Source organism: Hyperolius riggenbachi, chromosome 10 (assembly GCF_040937935.1).
Source record: "Hyperolius riggenbachi isolate aHypRig1 chromosome 10, aHypRig1.pri, whole genome shotgun sequence".
In the NCBI taxonomy this organism is placed as follows: Eukaryota; Metazoa; Chordata; class Amphibia; order Anura; family Hyperoliidae; genus Hyperolius; species Hyperolius riggenbachi.
In genome coordinates, this window is record NC_090655.1 from 114,442,907 (window position 1) to 114,465,722 (window position 22,816).

Genomic DNA, 22,816 nt, shown 5'->3' on the forward strand with positions numbered 1-22,816 from the left:
CCTTTAATACTTTTATCCATAGACCCTCAACAAGGATGCAGATCAGATGTTTCTAACATCTAACTGGATTAGCTGCATGCTTGTTTCAGGATGCCAGAAAGATCAGCAGAATGCCAGGCGACTGGTATTGTCTGTTATAGTCCCTATTCCCCAATTTATATGCTGGTGCAGTCTTTATAAAAGTCTGCATTTGGGAAGTCACCCACAAGGTAATATCCTCAAGTTTCACTGGGTAGCATTGTGGTCTGGTTGACCAGCCTGCATTTTTATATCAGAGGGTTTCATAGAAACTGTACCCCACTACTTACCTTTTATTGTGTCTCTGTATAACAAGCTTTAAAAAGCTCACACTGCCTCGGTAGCCCCGGAATCATGACACACTATATGCAGATTTCAGGCTTCATCATTTGTTAAGACAAATCATGTACACCTCTGTTGCTGCAGACTGAAAAAGGATTGTTGTATGTCATAGTTTTTTTTGGGATACATGGAAGTACAGTATGTATGATCAGCTACAAGCACATTTTGAATCTCAAGGTGGCCACAAACGATGCAATAAAATGATCCGATTTTACTGCAATTCGATAAATATGATTGGATCTCCCGAAAAATCAAAGGCTTTTTTTTCATTCGACTGAAAAATCCAATCAGATTTGCATTTTTTTTTATTTTTATTAATCTGGAATACTGGAAAATTTTCTTCAATTTTTCTAAAGATTGCATGGTGTGTGTTAGATTGTCAATTTGTTAATATACACACCCTAGCAATTTTCTCAGAAATTCCAATCATTTTTATCATAATTGGGGAAAAATTGAACATAGGTGTGTGGTACATTGGTCAGATTTTTGAAATGTTACAATCAGTCAAAAAAATGTATGACAATTCTTCAATTGAACAGATATTCAAAACATTGTATGGTGTGTGGCCACCTTCACACTGATGGATTCAGTGCCAGCTCCCAATAACAAGACTATCAGTCACCCAATCAATTTCACTCTGGTATGTGAAGGTGGCCACACACGATACAATAAAATGATCTGATTTTACAGCAATTCGATAAATATGATTTGATTTTCCAAAAAATCAAAAACGTTTTTGTTTTTTTTCATTCGAGCAAGAAATCCAATGAGATTTCTCGTTTTTATTCGATAAAAGTTGATCGGGAGTGCTGAATTTTTCTGATCAATTTTTATGAAAATTGAATGGTGTGTGATAGATTGCCAGTTTGTTAATATGTACACCCAACCAATTTTCTCAGTTTCCAATCCTTTTTATCAGAATTGGGGGAAAATTAAGATAGCTGTGTGGTACATTGGTCAGATTTTTGAACTGTTACAATCAGTCAGAGAAATTGATTGCAATTCTTGAATTGAACAGATATTTAAAAAAGGTTTTGAAACACAGTCTTATTTGGTAATTTCATCACATCTTCACCGTGCCTAATTGGAACCAATCCTCCTAAGGGTAAATGGTCTTCTCAATGACTAATTGTAATCTCCTACTAAAGGTAGCCTTGCACCATACAATTTTTAATATATTTTTTTTCAATCTGAGAATTAAAATAGGTTTTTAAAATGAATTGTAAAATCTGACCAGAGTATCGCACATCTGTGTTAAATTATTGAAAATGTCCCCAAAATTGCCTGGGTCTTTAAATCAAGAAACTGACAAGCTATGCTACATCACTCAGTTTTCTGTTTTTTTTCTTGTTTTCCTATTCGACTTTATTTTTGAAGAAAACAATACATTCTATCAGATTTCTCGGTTAAATGAAACAAATTGTAAAATTTTTCTGAAAAAATTATTGCTTTTATAAAAAAATGGGAAAATCATATCTGATTATTGTACCATGTTTGGCCACCTTTTGCTTTAACCATTTCCTGATGCCTAACTTTAACTTCCCTCTTTAATATTAACCCCTTCCTGACACCTAATCCCAACCACTAACAAGTACTGGTAACCCTCTGAAGGCCCATACCCACCTCACGATTTTTCCAACGACCAGCGTTTTTTTTTTCTCAATTTTATTTTTGAGTGATCATTTCTGCGATTTTGTGACATGGGTAAAGGCATGTGATTACGCGCAAACAGCGTTTACCGACACACTCCCATTCCCGATGACTCTACACAAAGTGCCACAATCGCTTGACTTCCCGTTCACGCCCATCGTGTGCTGTCTTGTGTACCTGCCCACAGGAAGATGGATCGGGGGAGCGCTCGTTGACTAGGTAACTTGCTGGGACGCAAGGTGAGTATTCAACTTTACTCTTATGCCTAACCCCAGCCGATAATCCTAACTGATATTCTCCTTGTATCATCTGTTTTGTCGTTAGCATCTGGCACCCAATCCATCATCCTGTAGGTGACAAGTTCATGCTGGCCACCTACAATAACTTTGTGTCTTGAGAAAAAAACACAGTACTTGCCTGATATGCAAGCACTTTGTTTTACTGCATGCAACAGGTCTGCTTGAGATTTAAATAGCTTAACATAAAAATTAAAGATTAAAGAGAATCTGTATTGTTAAAATCACACAAAAGTAAACATACCAGTGCGTTAGGGGACATCTCCTATTACCCTCTGTCACAATTTCGCCGCTCCCCGCCGAATTAAAAGTGGTTAAAAACAGTTTTAAAAAGTTTGTTTATAAACAAACAAAATGGCCACCAAAACAGGAAGTAGGTTGATGTACAGTATGTCCACACATAGAAAAATACATCCATACACAAGCAGGCTGTATACAGCCTTCCTTTTGAATCTCAAGAGATCATTTGTGTGTTTCTTTCCCCCTGCATCTCTCATGCACTGAAGTTTCAGGCTGCTCTTTTATTCCTGCAAACAGCTTTGCCCTTGCGTGTAATTCCTCACTATGTGAAAGCCCAGCCAGCTCAGAGGACGATTTATCCAGCTTGTAAAAGATAAGAGAGAAGAGAGAAGCTGCTCTAATCTAAATAACACACAGGCAGTGTGCATAGAGGGGCCTGGAAGGGGGAGTTCATAGCAGAACCACAACACTGAAGAATTTGGCAGCCTTCCAGACACAGGCTGACAAGTCTGACAAGAGAGAGATAAGTTGATTTATTACAGAGACTGTGATAGCAGAAAGTGCTGCAGTAAGCCAGAACACATTAGAATAGCTTTTGGAACTTGTAGGATGATAAAAAACAGGATGCAATTTTTGTTACAGAGTCTCTCTTTAAAGCGGTTTAAAACCATGACATATTCAATAAAAACATGTTTTCCTACTTTTTATATGCCATACGGTTCTCATATTTGCATTTGTGCATAAGTAGTATTATTCATTTAGAATTATAGGTTCCCAAAAGTACAGTTTTTTTGCTTTGTGAGCTGACTTTGCATTTTATTAATAACTGGTTTTATTCATTATGTATTGAAGGCAAGATATGCTTTGGCTCTCTGTCTGTCTTGAGCTGCTTCTCCACAGTCAGAGAATGTGTCACATTCCTCACTTGATACATTTAAGTAAACACAAAATAACATAATCTACAACTTCAGATGCGTCCACATTTTACTGCACTGAACTTTCAAGCTCTGTGTGTAACCCTTCGAATGCTAGACTAGTTAAAAAAAAAAAAATGCTGGTTGCATATAATATGCTGTAAATAATGTTTTAGAGCAAAGACAAAATGCTGGGTTATATTCCGCTTTAATGTAAAGTTAATTGTAAATTAAAGGTTAATGTAAAATGAAGATCAGGTGCCTGAAGTTTCACCTGTCAGTTACATTGAATTTCGACCTCTGCTTGCTTACTTAATGGTCGTAAAGCCAGTATTCTTTGCTTATTCATATTCATATAACAATATTAAAAACCTATTTTCCTTATTGAGATCAGTAAAACTTAAATGGCATGCTTACTATTTGGGTTGTATTATATTTTATTTAGGAAATGACCTAGGAGGTGTACTTATTGCAAATTATTATGTGTCACTGTAGTGATTGCTGCAACTTGCTTTAATCCAGTGGTGTTTTGAATCTTTACCCCACTTGCTCATGGTCTCAACTTATAAAATATAAAATTATACTGTTAGTATGCAGAAAAAGGCTGGCACCACACAAAATGAAAAGTAAAAATTAGCTCTTTATTTATCAGTCATTAAAATGACAGCATGGTCAAAAAAGGCTCTATACTGTTATCATTTTGATGGCCCTGCTTCCACACTGTTTGTTTTAATTGTTTTTTACTGCTTGGGGGATACCTTCCGAATACATTTTGTTTGTACTCCTATAAAGTCTTTTTAACTGTTATTGGCACATGGATATCTTTTTGTGACCATGCTGTATAGTGGCATTAGCCTCACCCTGCACATAGAACTTTTAGTAATGTAAGTAAAAGCCAGCTGAGTTTGCCCTAGAAGCCCATGTTATTTAAGCTGTTATATTTTATAAACACTACCGTACTAACACACGCACACACACACATACACATACACACACACACACACACACACACACACACACACACACACACACACACACACACACACACACACACACATACACATACACACACACACACATCTGCCACCTTGTGTTTTTGTGTGGCATAGTGGTTAGCACTCTCGCCTTGCATCGCTTGGTCCCCGGTTCGAATCCCAGCCAGTTCAACATCTGCAAGGAGTTTGTATGTTCTCCCCGTGTCTGTGTGGGTTTTCTCCGGGCACTCCAGTGTCCTCTTGCATACCAAAAAAAACATACAGATAAGTTAATTGGCTTTCACGTAAAAATTGGCCCTAGACTACGATACATACACTACACAATATAGACATATGACTATGGTAGGGACTAGATTGTGAGCTCCTCCGAGGGACAGTTAGTGACAAGACTATATATACTCTGTACAGCGCTGCGGAAGATGTCTGCGCTATATAAATCCTAAATAATAATAATCAGTGAAGCTGGAGCTTTAGTCCTTTTTAAAGCAATGTCTGCAACCATTTCTTGACACTTTCTGCCTGCTGGTGGCAGTATTTGCTCTGGTTGCCTTAAAATCAAAAATTAATTATTTATTTTTATCTGTTAAACAAGTAATAAGGATGCTAACCAGCTAATCCAAAAGTTAAAAATTACTCTTACTTTTCTTATCCATAAAACATCATTCCCCAGTTTCCCTGGCTCTTATTTGGTAGATCAGCCGCACACAGGAAGTTGCAGGGTATGCTGGGTTTTCATTTTTTCTTCCTTGCTTTCATCCCCTTTTCCCCTCAGACATGACTAATGCAGCCTTATTGGCTGAAGCCTCTTTCCCTCTTGTTTTCCCCTCCCAAACCTCTGTTCCTCTCTGATTGGCCAATGTTTCTCAAGCTGAGAAAATCACTCTGAGCTAGGTGGGAGTGTCTGAAGACTGGGAGGAGGGTGGCACTGCATACACAATCAGGCAGAGGAGAGTAAGGGAGGAAATTACATCAGGATTGACTTAAAAATAGACACAATTAAGATGGAAACTCCTTAGGACTTTCTCTTTTTTTACTATAGAAAAATCACTAAAATCAAAATATGGACAGTGCAATACATATGTTATGTAAGTAGAGCAAGTATTTCTCTACTTATATATGTGGTTTTTTTTTCTGATATAGTATTTCTAACAGCTCCTCTTTAAACTTCCAATGCCTACCAGAAGTTGGCCCCATCCTGTATGGAGCCCTTGTATTGCTCTGGCCTGTATTGTGGTGGCTCTCTGGTCTCGTCATGCAGAAGGTGTGGCTTCTCTATTTAAGAGCCCTGCAATAATTCAGCAGTGCCAACATTTTGTGCTGATTGACCTGAGTTTCTGGACTTCCCTGATCCGTTCCTGAACTGTGTCTGAACTTTGCCCTCTTGTTGCTAAATCTTGTATTCTGCCATGACCCTGTTATTTTTCTGCTGCCTGGTTGTATATGTGTATATTTGTATATGTTTTCTGTGTGTGTATTTAGTTAGATAGGTACTCTGGGGTTTGGTGTGCATACAGGATGTTCATATTGACATCCATTATATGTTTGTATATAGTGATTTCATTCACAAATCTACTTGCATGGTATTCCCAGGCTCAGTCTCAGCATTTGCTGCAGACTGTGGACACACTCCGGTTCCATGCCCAGTATTTTAACAGTTATAAAGGCAAAGTTCAATATTTATTAAACTTCACAACATGAGGAATCAAGTAAAGTATTTTTAAACCATATATTGAAAGGTAACAAAAGGTTGCATTCATATTTACAGAAAAAGAGAAAAACCTACCAAATAAACAAGATATTGTAAAGTATCAAGCTACAGACTAACCAGCAAGCTCATGGTTACCCAGAACTCATTGGAGTGTGTAAGGGACTACAATGGTCCTAAAAGCCCCCTTACTAAGATGTTAAGAAAAACAAAAGTTTGCTTTCCTAAAACAGAAAGAATTTGCGATAATTCAGGTTGGAGTGAGCTTGAGATGTCTCCCAGAGCAACACTGCTGAATATATGCAAATTAACCATTGTACCCTTAGAAGCTAAACACACCTCCAGAACCGCTGGAATGCAATGATGTGTCAGCTTGTTACATAGTTACATAGTTATTTTGGTTGAAAAAAGACATACGTCCATCGAGTTCAACCAGTACAAAGTACAACTCCAGCCCGTCCCCCACATACCCCTGTTGATCCAGAGGAAGGCGAAAAAACCCCCACAAGGCATGGTCCAATTAGCCCCAAAAGGGAAAAATTCCTTCCTGACTCCAGATGGCAATCAGATAAAATCCCTGGATCAACATCATTAGGCATAACCTAGTAATTGTAGCCATGGATGTCTTTCAACGCAAGGAAAGCATCTAAGCCCCCTTTAAATGCAGGTATAGAGTTTGCCATAACGACTTCCTGTGGCAATGCATTCCACATCTTAATCACTCTTACTGTAAAGAACCCTTTTCTAAATAAATGGCTAAAACGTTTTTCCTCCATGCGCACATCATGTCCTCTAGTCCTTTGAGAAGGCCTAGGGACAAAAAGCTCATCCGCCAAGCTATTATATTGCCCTCTGATGTATTTATACATGTTAATTAGATCTCCTCTAAGGCGTCTTTTCTCTAGACTAAATAAACCCAGTTTATCTAACCTTTCTTGGTAAGCGAGACCTTCCATCCCACGTATCAATTTTGTAGCTAGTCTCTGCACCTGCTCTAAAACTGCAATATCTTTTTTGTAATGTGGTGCCCAGAACTGAATTCCAAATTCCAGATGTGGCCTTACTAGAGAGTTAAACAGGGGCAATATTATGTTAGCATCTCGAGTTTTTATTTCCCTTTTAATGCATCCCAAAATTTTGTTCGCTTTAGCTGCAGCGGCTTGGCATTGAGTACGATTATTTAACTTGTTGTCGATGAGTACTCCTAAGTCCTTCTCCAAGTTTGATGTCCCCAACTGTATCCCATTTATTTTGTATGGTGCTAGATCATTGGTACGACCAAAATGCATGACTTTACATTTGTCTACATTGAACTTCATCTGCCATGTATGTGCCCATATAGCCATCCTATCCAGATCCTGTTGCAATATGACACTATCTTCCTGAGAGTTGATGATTCTGCACAATTTTGTATCATCTGCAAAAATAGCAACATTGCTCACTACTGCATCTACTAGGTCATTAATAAATAAATTGAAGAGCACTGGACCCAGTACAGACCCCTGTGGGACCCCACTGCTAACAGTCTCCCATTTTGAGTACGATCCATTGACCACAACTCTTTGTTTTCTGTCCATTAGCCAGTTCCCTATCCATGCACACAAACTCTTCCCCAGTCCTTGCATCCTCAACTTTTGCACCAGACTTCTGTTGGGAACAGTGTTGAAGGCCTTTGCAAAGTCCAAGTATATCACATCTACAGCATTCCCATTCCCAGCATTCTCTGTTAATTTGTACAGAGCCATAATAATCCAACATGCATACAGACTGTTTCGGATTGTTTGATCCTCATCAGTGCATGACATGGGTTAATTTGGCTCTATGGAGTAGGGCTTGTAAATCCGAGAGGCACAGACCAACCAGCAAGCTCATGGTGACCCAGAACTCATTGGAGTGTGTAAGGGACTACAATGGTCCTAAAAGCTACCTTACTAAGATGTTAAGAAAAACAAAAGTTTGCTTTCCTAAAACAGAAAGAATTTGCGATAATAAAGTATCAAGCTAAAAGGATTAATAGTAGAAAATAATGCTTAAAGGGACTCCGAGCTCTGATTAAAAATAAAATTTGAACTTACCCGGGGCTTTCTCCATCCCAGCCCTGGTCGGGACGTCCCACGCCGGCCTCCTGGCTCTTCTCCCGGCGGCTGTCCGCATAGCGCGGACAGGCCGGGCCCCCGGGCGACACTGGCGAGTGTCGGGGCTTCTCCTTCCCTATACGTCACGAATGATGTCACACGCCGGCCGCCGCGCGTCATGACGGCGGCCGGCGTGACAGCACAGCGCATGCGCGATTAAACCGCGCGTGCGCCGTGCTGTCACGCCGGCCGCCGTCATGACGCCATTCGTGACGTATAGGGAAGGAGAAGCCCCGACACTCGCCAGTGTTGCCCGGGGGCCCGGCCTGTCCGCGCTATGCGGACAGCCGCCGGGAGAAGAGCCAGGAGGCCGGCGTGGGACGTCCCGACCAGGGCTGGGATGGAGAAAGCCCCGGGTAAGTTCAAATTTTATTTTTAATCAGAGCTCGGAGTCCCTTTAAAGAGGAACTGTAAAGAGAAATTGTTTTACAAAGCAAAGGAAAAGAGAGTGTGTTATGAGGAAAAGAAGAAGAGATAAGCAAAACAGAGGAAAAAAATTATCTTACCCTGTCAGTGTGGCATAGAAAAAGTGCCTCGAGCAGCATTGGAGGAATCATGTTTAATACTGGCATGTAGAGCTAGAGGGGTTTTTTTTACTCCCTTAGTTGAAGACCCGCCCCTTTTTTTTCCTTTTATAGATACCCAAGTTATCAGTATGAAACAGACTGCTTTTCACACTCTCCACTCTGCTCTCCACTAACAATCTAGAATTTCTTTGGGTAATATTTTTTTCCAAGAATTGTTTAGTTTTACAGGATTTTATCAGGAAAAATTAGGTGTAAACGCAAGTTACAAATACCTCAAAATACATTTGGCTTGTCCCCATTTAAAATGATACCATCCACACCATATTTCATCACTAGTCAGGCATGTAACATACCATTTTTAACAGTCTGTGCGTCTGTAACAACTAGATGCGATAGCTATGGCACACAGTATGTGGACCCCAATGTTGTACGGACATTGCTAGGCAACAGCATAGTATTGCACATTTGCAGCGCTGGGTCCCCAAACCATTGCCCTAACTATCACATCTGATCGCTATGGGTGGCAGCTATTATAGGTGTCCATAAATGTTAAGGCCAAGTATAGGTGACACAAGGGCTTAATTAAAAGTTAACCTCAGGGGGAAATAAACACATTATTTAATGTGGCACTGTCACTTTAACCTTTTTAAATCTTTTTTTAAAAATGTTTAATGAACAATTGCTGCTCTTGAGCAATCATTCACTTTTAAACTAGTGCATATATGTGCATGTGCACAGCTGGAAAGATGGGGGTGCACATGTGCATGCGCGGGATCATGCAACAGCTTTGAGACCAAGACATGACACATTCTGGAATCTTTATGGTACCCATACATGGTACAATTAAAAACTTTAGATTTTCCTGTTTTTTTGACCAAAGCGATCAAATTGAATGAAAGTTTTTTTTTTTTTAAAAGAATCTTTTTTTCGACCAAGAAAAATGAAAGACTATCCCGTTTTTTTTCTATAAAAATCTGATCAGACATGTTGGAAAAATCCTTATATTTGTATCTAACGAAATAATCAAACTAAATTATCTAATCGAAAAAAAATGAAAAATTGTACCATGTATGGGCATTTCTAGGGAGACAAATTAGGATGTGAGCGTCTCGTCCAAGAATCGGAAGTGGTTAATTACCTGCTGTTTAACATACTAAGTTGCCAATATTTTATCAATGTTTATTTTGGCTGTTTATCTCAATGTGGGAATATGGTGCAGATGTACCACCGATGTGATATGTGCAGGCTGAGATTGTAAATACAGGTAAAGAGATGATTCATAAGACAAGTTTTGTAAATGAATCCCAAGGTGCGATAACTTTTTTTTTTTTTTGTCTTGAACTACAAAAACACTTGCGATATGACTAGTTAACAAAGGTGGGTGTTTGGTGTTGTGTAGTGCCATTTTTTTCCTCAATTAAACACATGAATTACAGTAGAGAAGATAGGAAAAAAAAAACTTGGTCACAGTGCAAGATCAACTAGTTAGCCAAGCCTTTCATACTGCTGGAGCCTGATAAAGAGAAGCTGAGGCAGCAATGCCGAGGAGTGTTGTCCAGCATATCTAGAGCATTGGCAAGCTTAATTAGAAACAGGAGCCTGCAAAACCCATGTTAATCAAGGTCAACACCATCACTGTCTGGAAGAGGGGGAGACAAACTTTAAATAGATTGAAACATGGAAGAAATTCATGGTTGGGTTGGTAAATATGTCTATTAACAATGTCTTAATATTTTCTCATTAAAAAATGTAAAACAAAAAGAAGAAAACACTCAACCATTGCAAATGATGTGTCGCTTACTGTCTGTCAGCCAAAGAGTTTAAGCTGGTCCCTGGGAAAGAATGTAACGGCGGGCCTGAAAAGAGCCTTTCTGCTTGTTAAGACAATAGCACAAAGGTCAGCCTTGCAATGTGCACTACGGGGTAATTTGCAATTCAATCTCCCAGTTCATTTTATGTCACAATTTAATACATGCAAAACATTTTTAATTGACTGTGTAATTCAGCCTACAAATTAGCGCTCTGCTTGGGTAAAAAAGACCCTATCCCCTGTCCGAATATATTTGTTACATTTTTAATAAACTCACTTTTTTTCTTGTATAATGTATACATCATTTTTTCGAAATGTACATATTATGCTGATGTCGTAACTCTAAAACTAAAATCAATTAAATGATGTAACAGAAAAGAAACAAACAAAAAAAAAAGTTTTCATTTAAATGGTTATTTTGTTCAACTCTGTTGTGCCTTTTGCATTCCTGCCAGGATGATGTCATTCTTTATGCATGCCACCTTGGGTGAGATGTTCCAGTGCAATAAAGAGGAGGGATTGTACCACAACTTTATTTTCTTGAAATAGTACAGTATCTTCCAGATAGTGAATAGGCTTTATATAGACATTAGTAGCTGCCTGATCTACCTTTTTATTGGCTGCATGTGATGCCTGTTTAGAATCTGTACACCTGTCACATCTCCAAGCACTGCCCAGGTTTATAGCAATATGCTATGTTGGATTTTTACAACTTGGGAAGCAGCCAGAAGGCTAAAATGGAAATCCAAATCTGATCATTCTCAGTATTTTTCTACAAAACAAGTGGGTTTTTTATGTACAGCACTTTGCACCATGTTTAGCACCATGTAAATAGCCTCTCATATGGGGTGTATATTTGGGATCATTACTATTGAGCAGGCCTGCTAGGGTGAATCATTGCTATCATTAGCTAGCGACCAGACTCTGACCCATATCACCCTGAACAGTGATTCTAGTCACGCATTCTGTGGGATAGCTACACCCCACTTATATACAAATATAGTTTGAAGTGGAGGGGGATCAGCAAGGACCCCCACAGTACGCGACGACCATATCCAAACTTTGGATATTGCTGTTAAAAGGACACCTATACCTGGGGTGGCCTTTCCTTACGTATTTATTTAAATCTTTACAAACAGGTTTATAATACCTGATATAGTACCTATAGGGCTTGTCTTTCTGACATTTGTGTGTGTACTTTTTCCCTGGTACCTTTTAATTTTCGGTTTGTGTTTGTACACTATAGACATAGCAGTCCTTCTTGCCACAGCTCGCATTGATGTGCCATCCTGGACGAGCTGCGCTACCTGAGCCACTTGTGTGGGTTGTAGACTCAGTCTCATGCTACCACTAGAGTGAAAACACCACCAGCATTCAAATGTGATCTAAACATCAGTCAGAAAGCATAGGAACTGAGAAGTGGTCTGTGCTCACCACCTGCAGAACCACTGCTCTATTGGGGAAAGTCTTGCTAATTGCCTATGATTTCCACCTGTTATCTATTTAAACAGCAAGTGAAATTGACTGTCAATCAGTGATGCTACCGAAGTGGACAGTTTGATTTCACAGAAGTGTGATTGACTTAGATTTACATTGTGTTGTTTCAGTGTTCCCTTTATTTTATTTGAGCAGTGTACATTCTTAAATGTATTTGAAAAGTTGACATCTTTGCTGCTGGCAAGAGGAATCACTGGAATGGTTATGTTCCCTCTGTAACGTGAGCAGGAACATCACATCACCCCTTGTTTGCACTGGAGCAGAAGGCTGCATGACATAATAGTCAAGGCAAAACATGGGAGGGCAGAGTTACATACCTATATATAGCAATATAGATAGAGATAAAAATATATTCTGATTCCAAAACCAGGATAAGTTAGTATAAAAATGGCCATAGGGAATAATTTATTATGTCATTACCGTATATACCCGCGTATAAGCCGACCCCCCCCCCCCCCCCCAACTTTTTCATAAGCTTGGAAAAAATGATTGACTCGTGTATAAGCCAAGGGGAGGAAATGCAAAGGTCTAAAGTTCTGTTTGCCATACACACACAACAAGCACCCAATCCAGCATATGTAGCGTGGTTTAGGAGGATATGCGACTGTGTCCCTGTTCCCCTTCTAAAGCAGAATGGAAATTATAGTTGTGTGTGTCTCAGCCAAGTATCCCACTCTACTACATAGTGCTGTGTGATTAGGGCACATATGTAGTAATGACTGTCCCTGTCCCCTCTCCAGAGCAGAGCAGTATGTAAATAAAACATGTGCGTTCTAGCCAGAGTATCCCCCTGTGATAAATGAATAGGGCACATATGTAGCCATGAGGGTTTCCCCCGCCCCCCTCCAGAGTGAAGGTATATAAATTACAGCTGTGTCCCCCAAATGCCCCCCCCCCCACATATGCAGTGAGGTTTAGCCGGACTGACAGTGTCGGCTGTGTCTCCCTCTTCCCCCGCTAGAGCGGAGCGCATGTAATTGTAATGTAATTGTCAGCTGTGTACTGATCTGATTGCCGCTCTCGCTGTATGCAAAGTTAAATGGTCTGGTCTGATGCCGGCTCCTCTCTATGACGGAAGATGGTGTCATAGAGATGAGCCGGTATCAGACCAACTATAGAGGAATCCCCGCAGCACGGACGGACTTTAGGAAGTAAGTGAAGGAAGCACGCGCCGCTGCTTTTAACTTTGCATACAATGAGAGCAGCAGTCAGATCAGCACACAGCTGATATTTACATGCCGCTCCACTCTGACTGGGGAAGAGGGAGACACAGCCGACACTGTCAGTCCAGCTAAACCACACTGCATATGCAGGGGGGCACTCAGGGGACACAGCTGTAATTTAACCTATTTTGGTTCCTGGACGTAGTTTCTACGTCCAGGACTCATGCGCGCTACCGCGCGCCCCCGCGGCCGATCGTGCGCGTGCACGCGCACTCCCGGCCGCGGTTTCGGTAGCCAAGGAATCAATGTATCGGGCTACGGAGCCCGATCATTGATTCCTCTCCCCCGCTGAAAAAGCTGAGCTTTTTCTGGCCGTCTTCTTCCTGATGCGTCACTCTAAGCGCGTGCTACGCTTAGTGACGTCATGTAAACAAACTCATGGCCGCCATCTTGTGGCCAAAAAGTAATACTACACCTGGAAAAAAAAAACACAGAATTAACACACATTTACATTATAAATCTATTGTTTACCTCCCACCCTCCCAAAAGTACCCTAATACAATTTTTTGTATAAAAAAAAAAAACCATTACAATAAAAAAAAGAAAAACATGTAAATATTTACCTAAGGGTCTAAACTTTATAAATATCAATGTAAAGATGAAATATTTCTATATTTTTTTTATTTTAAACTTGTAAATAGTGATAGATGCAAAATGGAAAAAATGCACCTTTATTTCCAAATAAAATATTGTCGCCATACATTGTGATAGGGACATAATTTTAACGGTGTAATAACCGGGACATATGGGCATATATAATACGTGAGTTTTAATTATGGAGGCATGTATTATTTTAAAACTATAATGGCTGAAAACTGAGAAATAATGAATTTTTCCATTTTTTTCTTATTCTTCCTGTTAAAATGCATTTACAGTAAAGTGGCTCTTAGCAAAATGTACCCCCCAAAGAAAGCCTAATTGGTGGCGGAAAAAACAAGATATAGATCAGTGCATTGTGATAAGTAGTGATAAAGTTATAGGCTAATGAATGGGAGGTGAACATTTCTCACGTGAAAACGACGGAACCTGAATGGGTTAAATACTACTCCGCTCTGGAGGGGGCGGGAGAAACCCTCATGGCTACATATGTGCCCTATTCATTCATCATTGTGTAGAAGGCGATACTAGGGAGGGGACAATGGCATGGTGACTCGTGTATAAGCCGATCTCCTCACTTTTGGACCACTTTTTTGGTCCAAAAAATTCTGCTTATACACGAGTAAATACGGTACATTTTCTCTTCTAATGGATTAAGGAATATATTTTTATAGTTATATTAAAAGCTGTTTAAACTTTTTAAAGTTTTTAGCACATAGTTCATAGCGAGCAACAGCTTTGTAATGGGGCGTCTGGTAAGGACTGGAGTTACTTGATACAGACAAGCTATTGCTGCACATATAGTGAGTTTCATAGGGAGAGTTATCTATAGCTCCTTACTTGTCAAGTAGTAAGTGTTATAGTTAAAAGGGAAGTTAAAGGTACAAGATATGGACCTGGCATTCCATGAAAGTGTTTCTTTCTAGGTGTGAAAGAAGATACAAGGGGTCGGCTTATTACTTTACCAAATTAATTGTATGTAACATAGCATATGGCAATTAGAGAGTACCGGTATTTTGTTTTTTGATTATTAAATGGCCAAATGTGCTAAAAAACAGAGTTTGTGTGAAGTGAAATGTTCAGGACTAGTAACTGTAGTTTGGCCAAGCTACTGAAATGAATGACATTTAAATGGTGATTATTAATGATTAATTATGCTATATTATAATACAGAATTAGTTTTTTTTTTAGCTTCAGAAAGCGGTATGAAACTCAGCATTTCCTCTTTGGTCTAAAAGATTATTTACAGCATAAAATTTACTACCACAAAAACAATTTGAAGCAGAAGAGCATTTAAACAGTTAAACACAGTTCTTTGTTCTTTAGTGTAAAGCTCCTTGCTTCAGTGGAAAGCTTCTGACCACATTCAAAGAGGTGATAACATGATCTTTTGTTTACATTCCTTTGTCAGATACATTTAGTAAACCTTAGCAAACTGCAGCAACTGAGCTGAGAAGTGATCATTAAATAGATGTTAATATATGCATACAGCAGCTGTGCAGTAAAATGCAATGAGCCTGATGCTATTCAAGGTGATAAGTAGATTGCAGATGTGAGCTACTTAGCACCTTGCCATCGCACAAGGATTACCGGCAAATCCTATTGCCAGTTTCACTCTTGCGATGGCCGATCATTAAGAAGCATTACTCAGGCGAAAGCCTGAGCGATGCTCCCTTGTGACGGGCGATGTGGAGCGAGGTTTTACCCTGTGGTGCTGTCCATCAGCATCACGGCCTCGCTCCCCACACATGCACACACCCGCCGAACATCCGCCGCCATCTTCCGCCGCTGCATCTGGGGGTTTTCTTTAATAAGGAGACCCCCCAGAGCTCCCCACCGGCCGCCGCTAGCAATTTCCCTATCGCCGCTGAACACCGCATCTCGCCGCAAGTCACCGCCGTGCAATTACAGCGAGAGTAATTACAGGGATTCATACACTGTAATTGCACGTCGGGGACTTGAGGTGAGATGCAGCGGGTGTTCAGCGACGGTAGGGAAATTGCTTCCAAGTATCTTTGCAGCTACGTGGGGAGTTGCACAGACTAGCGGTGGCCAGAGGGGAGCTCTAGGAGTCTCCTCATCAAAGGAGACCCCCAGATGCGGCGGCAAAGACGTGTGTTAGCATGTTTAGACCTGCTTTTTGCAGGTCTAAGCTAACGCTCATGTCTGCTGGGAAGCATTGCATCCCGGAGGCATGCAAAGTGTAATAGGATAGGGTGTAAGGAACTTGCTGGGCGATAATATCGCCCAAGCTAGTTTTTTAACACCCTACCTAGGGCTAAATGCAATTCGATCAGGCGACATTATTGTCGCCTGGTTATCGGACTCACTAGCATTTAACGCTGGTGAGCCTGACAATTGCATCAGGCGCATTGGCAGCTTTCAGAGCAGATAAACTGTACTTTGAGAATTTGTAAACGCACCATATTACTTGTGCACAAAAGCACATGTGTCATAAAGAAGAGGAAAACACGTTTTATTGAATGTTATATCAGAGGTTTTGTCCCACTTTAATAAGCACTGATCTTAGCTAACTCTGATAATGATCTTGTTTTTCTTGTCTTACAGATGACCTGTATGAAAATGTTACCTCTCCAAGCTTGAATGCAACAGCATCTTATCTCACAACCCCAAAAGTTATAAAGGGTAATGTGGTACCCCACCCAGACCTTTGGGTATCTTTTACTTATTTTCTTCATAAACTGCTGGTGACTTTGTGTGTGTGTGCACTGTATTATTTTTGAAAGTACCCCTTCACAGGTTTAAGGTACTGAAAAGATTGACAGTTTCATACTGTTAGCTAAGAGTGTCTTTAATAGCTACCATGGCTACCTTAGTACATGCCTGCAGTGGACTGGTCTCTGGGCTCCTTTGTAGTACACGAATATTGCCACTTTGAGTACAACGCTTCCCTGCCTGTCTTATCTGCCGGAATAATGGACATTAGGTAAGGGCACAAGCTGCTCACCCATTACACTACCAGAAATCACTGTTTTGCGTTCAGAGCACTTGGACTGCTATTTGTTTCCCAACTTATCTTAGTCTGCCAATTTAGGCTGTACTTGTACTTTAACCACTTCCCAACTGAGGGGTTTTACCCCCTGACCACCAGAGCAATTTTCACCTTTCAGCGCTCCTTCCATTCATTCGTCTATAATTTTATCATTACTTATCGCAATGAAATGAACTATATCTTGTTTTTTTCGCCACCAATTAGGCTTTCTTTAGGTGGGACATTATGCCAAGAATAATTTTATTCTAAATGTGTTTTAATGGGAAAATAGGAAAAAATGTGGGAAAAAATTTATTATTTTTCAGTTTTCGGCCTTTATAGTTTTTAAATAATGCATGCTACTGTAATTAAAACCCATTAAATGTATATGCCTATTTATCCCGGTTATAAAACCGTTTAAATTATGTCCCTATCACAATGTTTGCCACCAATATTTTAGTTGGAAATAAAGGTGCATTTTTTTCAGTTTTGCGTCCATCCCTAATTACAAGCCCATAGTTTATAAAGTAACAGTGTTATACCCTCTTGACATAAATATTTAAAAAGTTCAGTCCCTAAGGTAACTATTTATGTATTTTTTTTTAATTGTAAATTTTTTATTTTTTTTTTAATTACAAAAAAAAAAAATTGGGGAGTGTGGGAGGTAAGGAGTTAATTTTTTGTGTAAAACAAGTTTATTTGTGTGTAAAAAATGGTTAGGGTGTAGTTTTACTATTTGGCTACAAGATGGCAACATTACCAATTTGTTTCATACGACCTGCAAGCGTCCTTCCGGACTCTTGCAGGAAGTAGAAAGAGGCTGGGACTTTGTTATTTTTTCACAATGATCGCGCTGCTCAGCCGAGCGGCAGCAGATCATTGCGGGGCTGAGATCAACGAACGGGAATGGATTTTCCCGTTCATTGATCTCCGGGCGAGCGGGCGGCGGCGTGTTTACTAGCGGCGGGCGGCGTGTTTACGAGCGGGAGCGCGGACAGCGGCGGGAGTGCGCAGAGTACGGATTTCTCCGTCTCTGGGGGTGAAAGGATGGAAAAAGGGGCGGAGAAATCCGTACGCGCGGGGGTAAAGTGGTTAAACTGCACATTAGACTTCACGTAACCAGTATGCTCTGCTTCACTTGGGGCGCCAATAGGCAGGAGTGATTGAAGCGTTTGGCACAGGACCCCAGTCGGGACACCGTGCAAATATGTATTGCATGTTCCTAGACACATGAAAATCTCTTAACCAATGCGATCAGATTAATAACATCAATCCAATTTTCCATTAGTGGTCCTAAATGTTCATTTCCGATCGTTCATGCGAATAATTGATCTTAATGATTGTTAAGAAAATTGTATTGATAGTGGCCACCTTAACCACTTGAGGACCCACCCTTTACCCCCCCTTAAGGACCAGCGCTGGTTTGATTGATCTGTGCTGGGTGGGCTCTGCAGCCCCCAGCACAGATCAGGGTGCAGGCAGGGAGATCAGATTGCCCCCCTTTTTTCCCCCCTATGGGGATGATGTGCTGGGGGGGTCTGATCTCTCCTGCCTGCTGTGGGTGGCGGGGGGGGGCACCTCAAAGCCCCCCTCCGCGGCGAAATTCCCCCCTCCCTCTCCTACCTGCTGCCTCCCCCGGTGATCGGGGCTGCACAGGACGGCTATCCGTCCTGTGCAGCCAGTGACAGGACGTCCCCTGTCACATGGCGGCGATCCCCGGCCGCTGATTGGCCGGGGATCGCCGATCTGCCTTACGGCGCTGCTGCGCAGCAGCGCCGTACAAATGTAAACAAAGCGGATTATTTCCGCTTGTGTTTACATCTAGCCTGCGAGCCGCCATCGGCGGCCCGCAGGCTATTCACGGAGCCCCCCGCCGTGATTTGACAGGAAGCAGCCGCTCGTACGAGCGGCTGCTTTCTGATTAATTAGGCTGCAGCTGGCGACGCAGTACTGCGTCGCTGGTCCTGCAGCTGCCACTTTGCCGACGCACGTTATGAGTGTGCGGTCGGCAAGTGGTTAAGATGGCGTGTAATGCCTGGCATGGTATAAGTAAATGTGTACATGCATGCTGTAATCCATTTTTATTTAAATAGAGCCAGATATGACTTTTAATAAATAAAAAGCTGTGGCAGCCATTTTGCACACTACATGCGATTCTGATTTTATTTTTTTTTATACAATTTTGATTTCGATTAAAAAAAAAAGTACTGCATGCTGCTGTGTTTTTTAATCAGAATAAAAAATCGGATCGTATAAAACATTGAAATCGCATGTAGTATGCAAGAGGCCATAGCCTGTGGTTTTTTGTCTACATCCTGGAGGTGTTTTGATCCACATAGGATCAGGACCTTAGTGCTGTACCCAAAGCAACATATCAGGTCCTATTTCTAGAGGTGATAAAATGCTTTGTTATTATGCCCAGTAGTGTATCAAGTTCATTGCAGGCATTTGTTATGTTTATAAAAATATGAATCTGGTGGAGATTTAGTGAACTTGATGAGCAGAGCTATGTAAACTACCAACTCAAAAACTCTTCTTCTCTTCTCTTTAATGAATACACAGCAGCATCATTGCATAAGGTCACTAGAGGGCACTCCCTGTCAAAACACACACATCTATTCCTCAGCTCTAATGTAAAGAAGCTGGAGAACTATCTCATTTTGGCTTTTATTATTATAAATGGCAAATTGTTACTGCTTTACATAGACTGTAATGCTGCTCTGATTTACTAATTTAATCCGTCAAATTAAACTTAATTTCAATTAAAATTTTGGTAAATGGCAAACGGTGGACACAGTGGGATAAACAAGTAAATTAAGACTAGTCCCTGACATTATTACTTTATAAATATGCTCCACAAAAGGACCAGTAAACACATGTGGAGGAGAACTACTTAGCAGGGTATTGGAAGAAGGGAAAATTGGTACTGTCTTCTAGATGGATAGATACGTCTCTCTAACTCAGCTTTGAATGACAAGTTTTTGATGTTTGTAAAAGATTTGGGATAACCTCTCCAAATTATGGGTTTTGAGGAGGTGTAAAACATATATATATATATATATATATATATATAGAGATAGATAGATAGATAGATAGATAGATAGATAGATAGATATATAGATATAGATATAGATATAGATATATAGAGATAGAGAGAGTACCATTTTTTCCTTCTCCCAATAACCTGGGAGTAGGGGGATTTATATATACATATATGCATAACAAGTAATGTGTATTACGATTTTGACCGTGTGTACATGTCAAAAATGTGTTTCTACTTTGTTGTTCTTCGCTTGTCCTTGTGAATTTGTGTTTTGTACTACATTTATCTTTTTAACTGACACAAATGACCTACCTCTTGAATTCTTAATTATTGATGCATACAATTAGAAGATTTTTTTTCTAGTCCCTAGAAAAAAAAAAAGTCCTAACAGTCCATACAGTATCTAATCTACACCGTTTGGTTGAAAGGCCAACACAGAAACAGAGTAAAATTCATTGACCCATATATATTTTCAAACCTTACCAATAAAGTACATTTAAACCTTGCAACATGAAAATACTCAAATTTAAAGTGAACCAGAGACTAAGCACCCTCATGTATTTACCATATATATCAGTGGGAACATTATAGAAAACACCTAACCTGCTCTGTGTTTGATTCTTCACTGCTCAGCCTGCTTGTTATCAGCCCTGATAAAATCCCAGACTGAGCATTCAGTCTGGCGTTGCTCGGGAATCATTATATCTGAGTCTGTCTTCTCTGATGTCTTTTCAAGCCCAAGCCTCCCCCCTTCTGGCTCTGCTATAATGACTCTACTAGAATGATTCCTGAGCAAAGCCAGACTGAATGCTCAGGCGAGGATTTTATCAGGGCTGATAACAAGCAGGCTGAGCAGTGAAGGATGAAACAGAGAGCAGGGTAGGGGTTTTCTCTAATGTTCCCACTGATCTGTATGGTAAAATACATGAGCGTGCTTTGTCTCTGGTTCATTTTTATATTACTTTTTACCTACTTTTTAATACTTTTTCCATTGCTAAGTGTTGAAAAGTTTTTTTTTTTTTTTTTTAAATTATCTCCTGGGAGAAAACTTAGGAGAAAAAGTTAATTGTATATGGGCCATAATAAAATAGTCTTTTGTGAAATGTCTTCTGTAACAGTATTCTACATTTGACAGTTCTACTATTTAAAGAGACACTGAAGCGAAAAAAAAATTGATATTATGATTTGTATGTGTAGTACAGCTAAGAAATAAAACATTAAGATCAGATACATCAGTCTAATTGTTTCCAGTACAGGAAGAGTTAAGAAACTCCAGTTGTTATCTCTATGCGAACAAGCCATTACCTCTCCGACTAAGTTTAGTCATGGAGAGGGCTGTTATCTGACTTTTATTATCTCAACGGTTTTCTTTTCCTCTGCTAGAGGAGAGGTCATAAGTGCACAGACTGCTCTGAAAGACTCATTTTGAATGCTGAATGTTGTGTAATCTGCACATATTATAGCATGATGCAATGTTAGAAAAAACACTATATACCTGAAAATAAAAATATGAGAATATTTTCTTTGCTGCTAATCTTCTAGTAATTATTCATAGTACACAACCAATTCACTATATCATATATTTGTTTTCGCTTCAGTGTCTCTTTAAGCGTGATTACTGACTGTGTATACCATATTGCAACTTTCTCCACAAGGTAGCCTGGATGCTGTGGCAGCAAATGGATCCACAACAGAACATCAAGAGGAACACCGAGAAAGAATCCGTAGGGCTGCAACATCTAGGACAGAGAGAATATGGCCTGGAGGAGTCATACCGTATCTCATTGGAGGCAATTTCACTGGTCAGAAGTTTACTATTGGTATTTACAATTAAATGACAATCGCGATAGAGTAAATAATTCATAGATATTAACAAGCAATGCATCGAGTGAGCCTTTGTTTTGGCACTAGAACTCAAAAACCAAATATATGTATTTTGACCTAGGAGGTGCTTATCTTACATGGGGTAATGGTAAGAAAGAGACTAGCACCTGAGGTCCATCTAATGCCCAATTTTGGGAGAGCCTCTTAAGGAGAATTATTTTATTCTAAATGCATTTTAATGGTAATATTAAGAAAAAAATTGAAAACATTTATTATTTCTCTGTTTTCGGCCATTATAGTTTTAAAATAATACATGCTCCCTTAACCATTTCAGCCCGCGGGGATTTTTCACCTTATGCAACAGAACAATTTTCACCTCCCATTCATTTACCAATAACTTTATAACTACTTATCACAATGAATTGATCTATATCTTGTTTTTTCCACCACCAATTAGGCTTTCTTTGGGTGGTACATTTTGCTAAGACTTATTTTTTGCTAAATGCATTTTTACAGGAATATTAAGAAAAAAATGGGGAAAAAATCATTATTTCTCAGTTTTCTGCCATTATAGCTTTAAAATAATACATGTTACTGTGATTAAAACCTATGTATTTTATTTGCCGATTTGTCTCGGTTATTACACCATTTACATTTTGTCCCAATCACAATGTATGGTGCCAATATTTTATTTGGAATTAAAGGTGCATTTTTTCAGTTTTGCGTCATCACTATTTACAAGCTTATCATTTAAAAAATGCTTGTAATATACCCTCTTCACATGCATATTTAAAAAGTTCAGACCCTTAGGTAACGATTTTTTTTTTTTAATTGTATTTTTTTTCCATTAAAAATGTTATTTGGGTAATTTTTGGTGTGGGAGTTAAACAGTTAATTTTGAAATGTATTACTGTGGGTTTATTTTATTAAAATATGTATGTAGATTTAGTTTTACTATTTGGCCACAAGATGGCCACGGTGAGATTTTTTTTTCGCCCTGGAAGCGAG

General features: G+C 39.7%; 1 protein-coding gene across 2 annotated transcripts in view; it reads left to right on the forward strand.

Moving 5' to 3' along the window:
• Window positions 1-22,816, forward strand: part of TLL2 (tolloid like 2) — a 222,565-nt gene that overhangs the window by 120,893 nt on the left and 78,856 nt on the right. The window contains exons 3-4 of one of the 2 annotated variants that reach the window (XM_068257566.1): window positions 16,518-16,595; window positions 21,640-21,786. The exons of the other annotated variant lie outside the window; for it this stretch is intronic. Of the exons in view, the coding sequence (XP_068113667.1) occupies window positions 16,518-16,595; window positions 21,640-21,786 (225 nt within the window). The remainder of the gene's footprint in view (window positions 1-16,517; window positions 16,596-21,639; window positions 21,787-22,816) is intronic. 2 annotated transcript variants of the gene reach the window in all.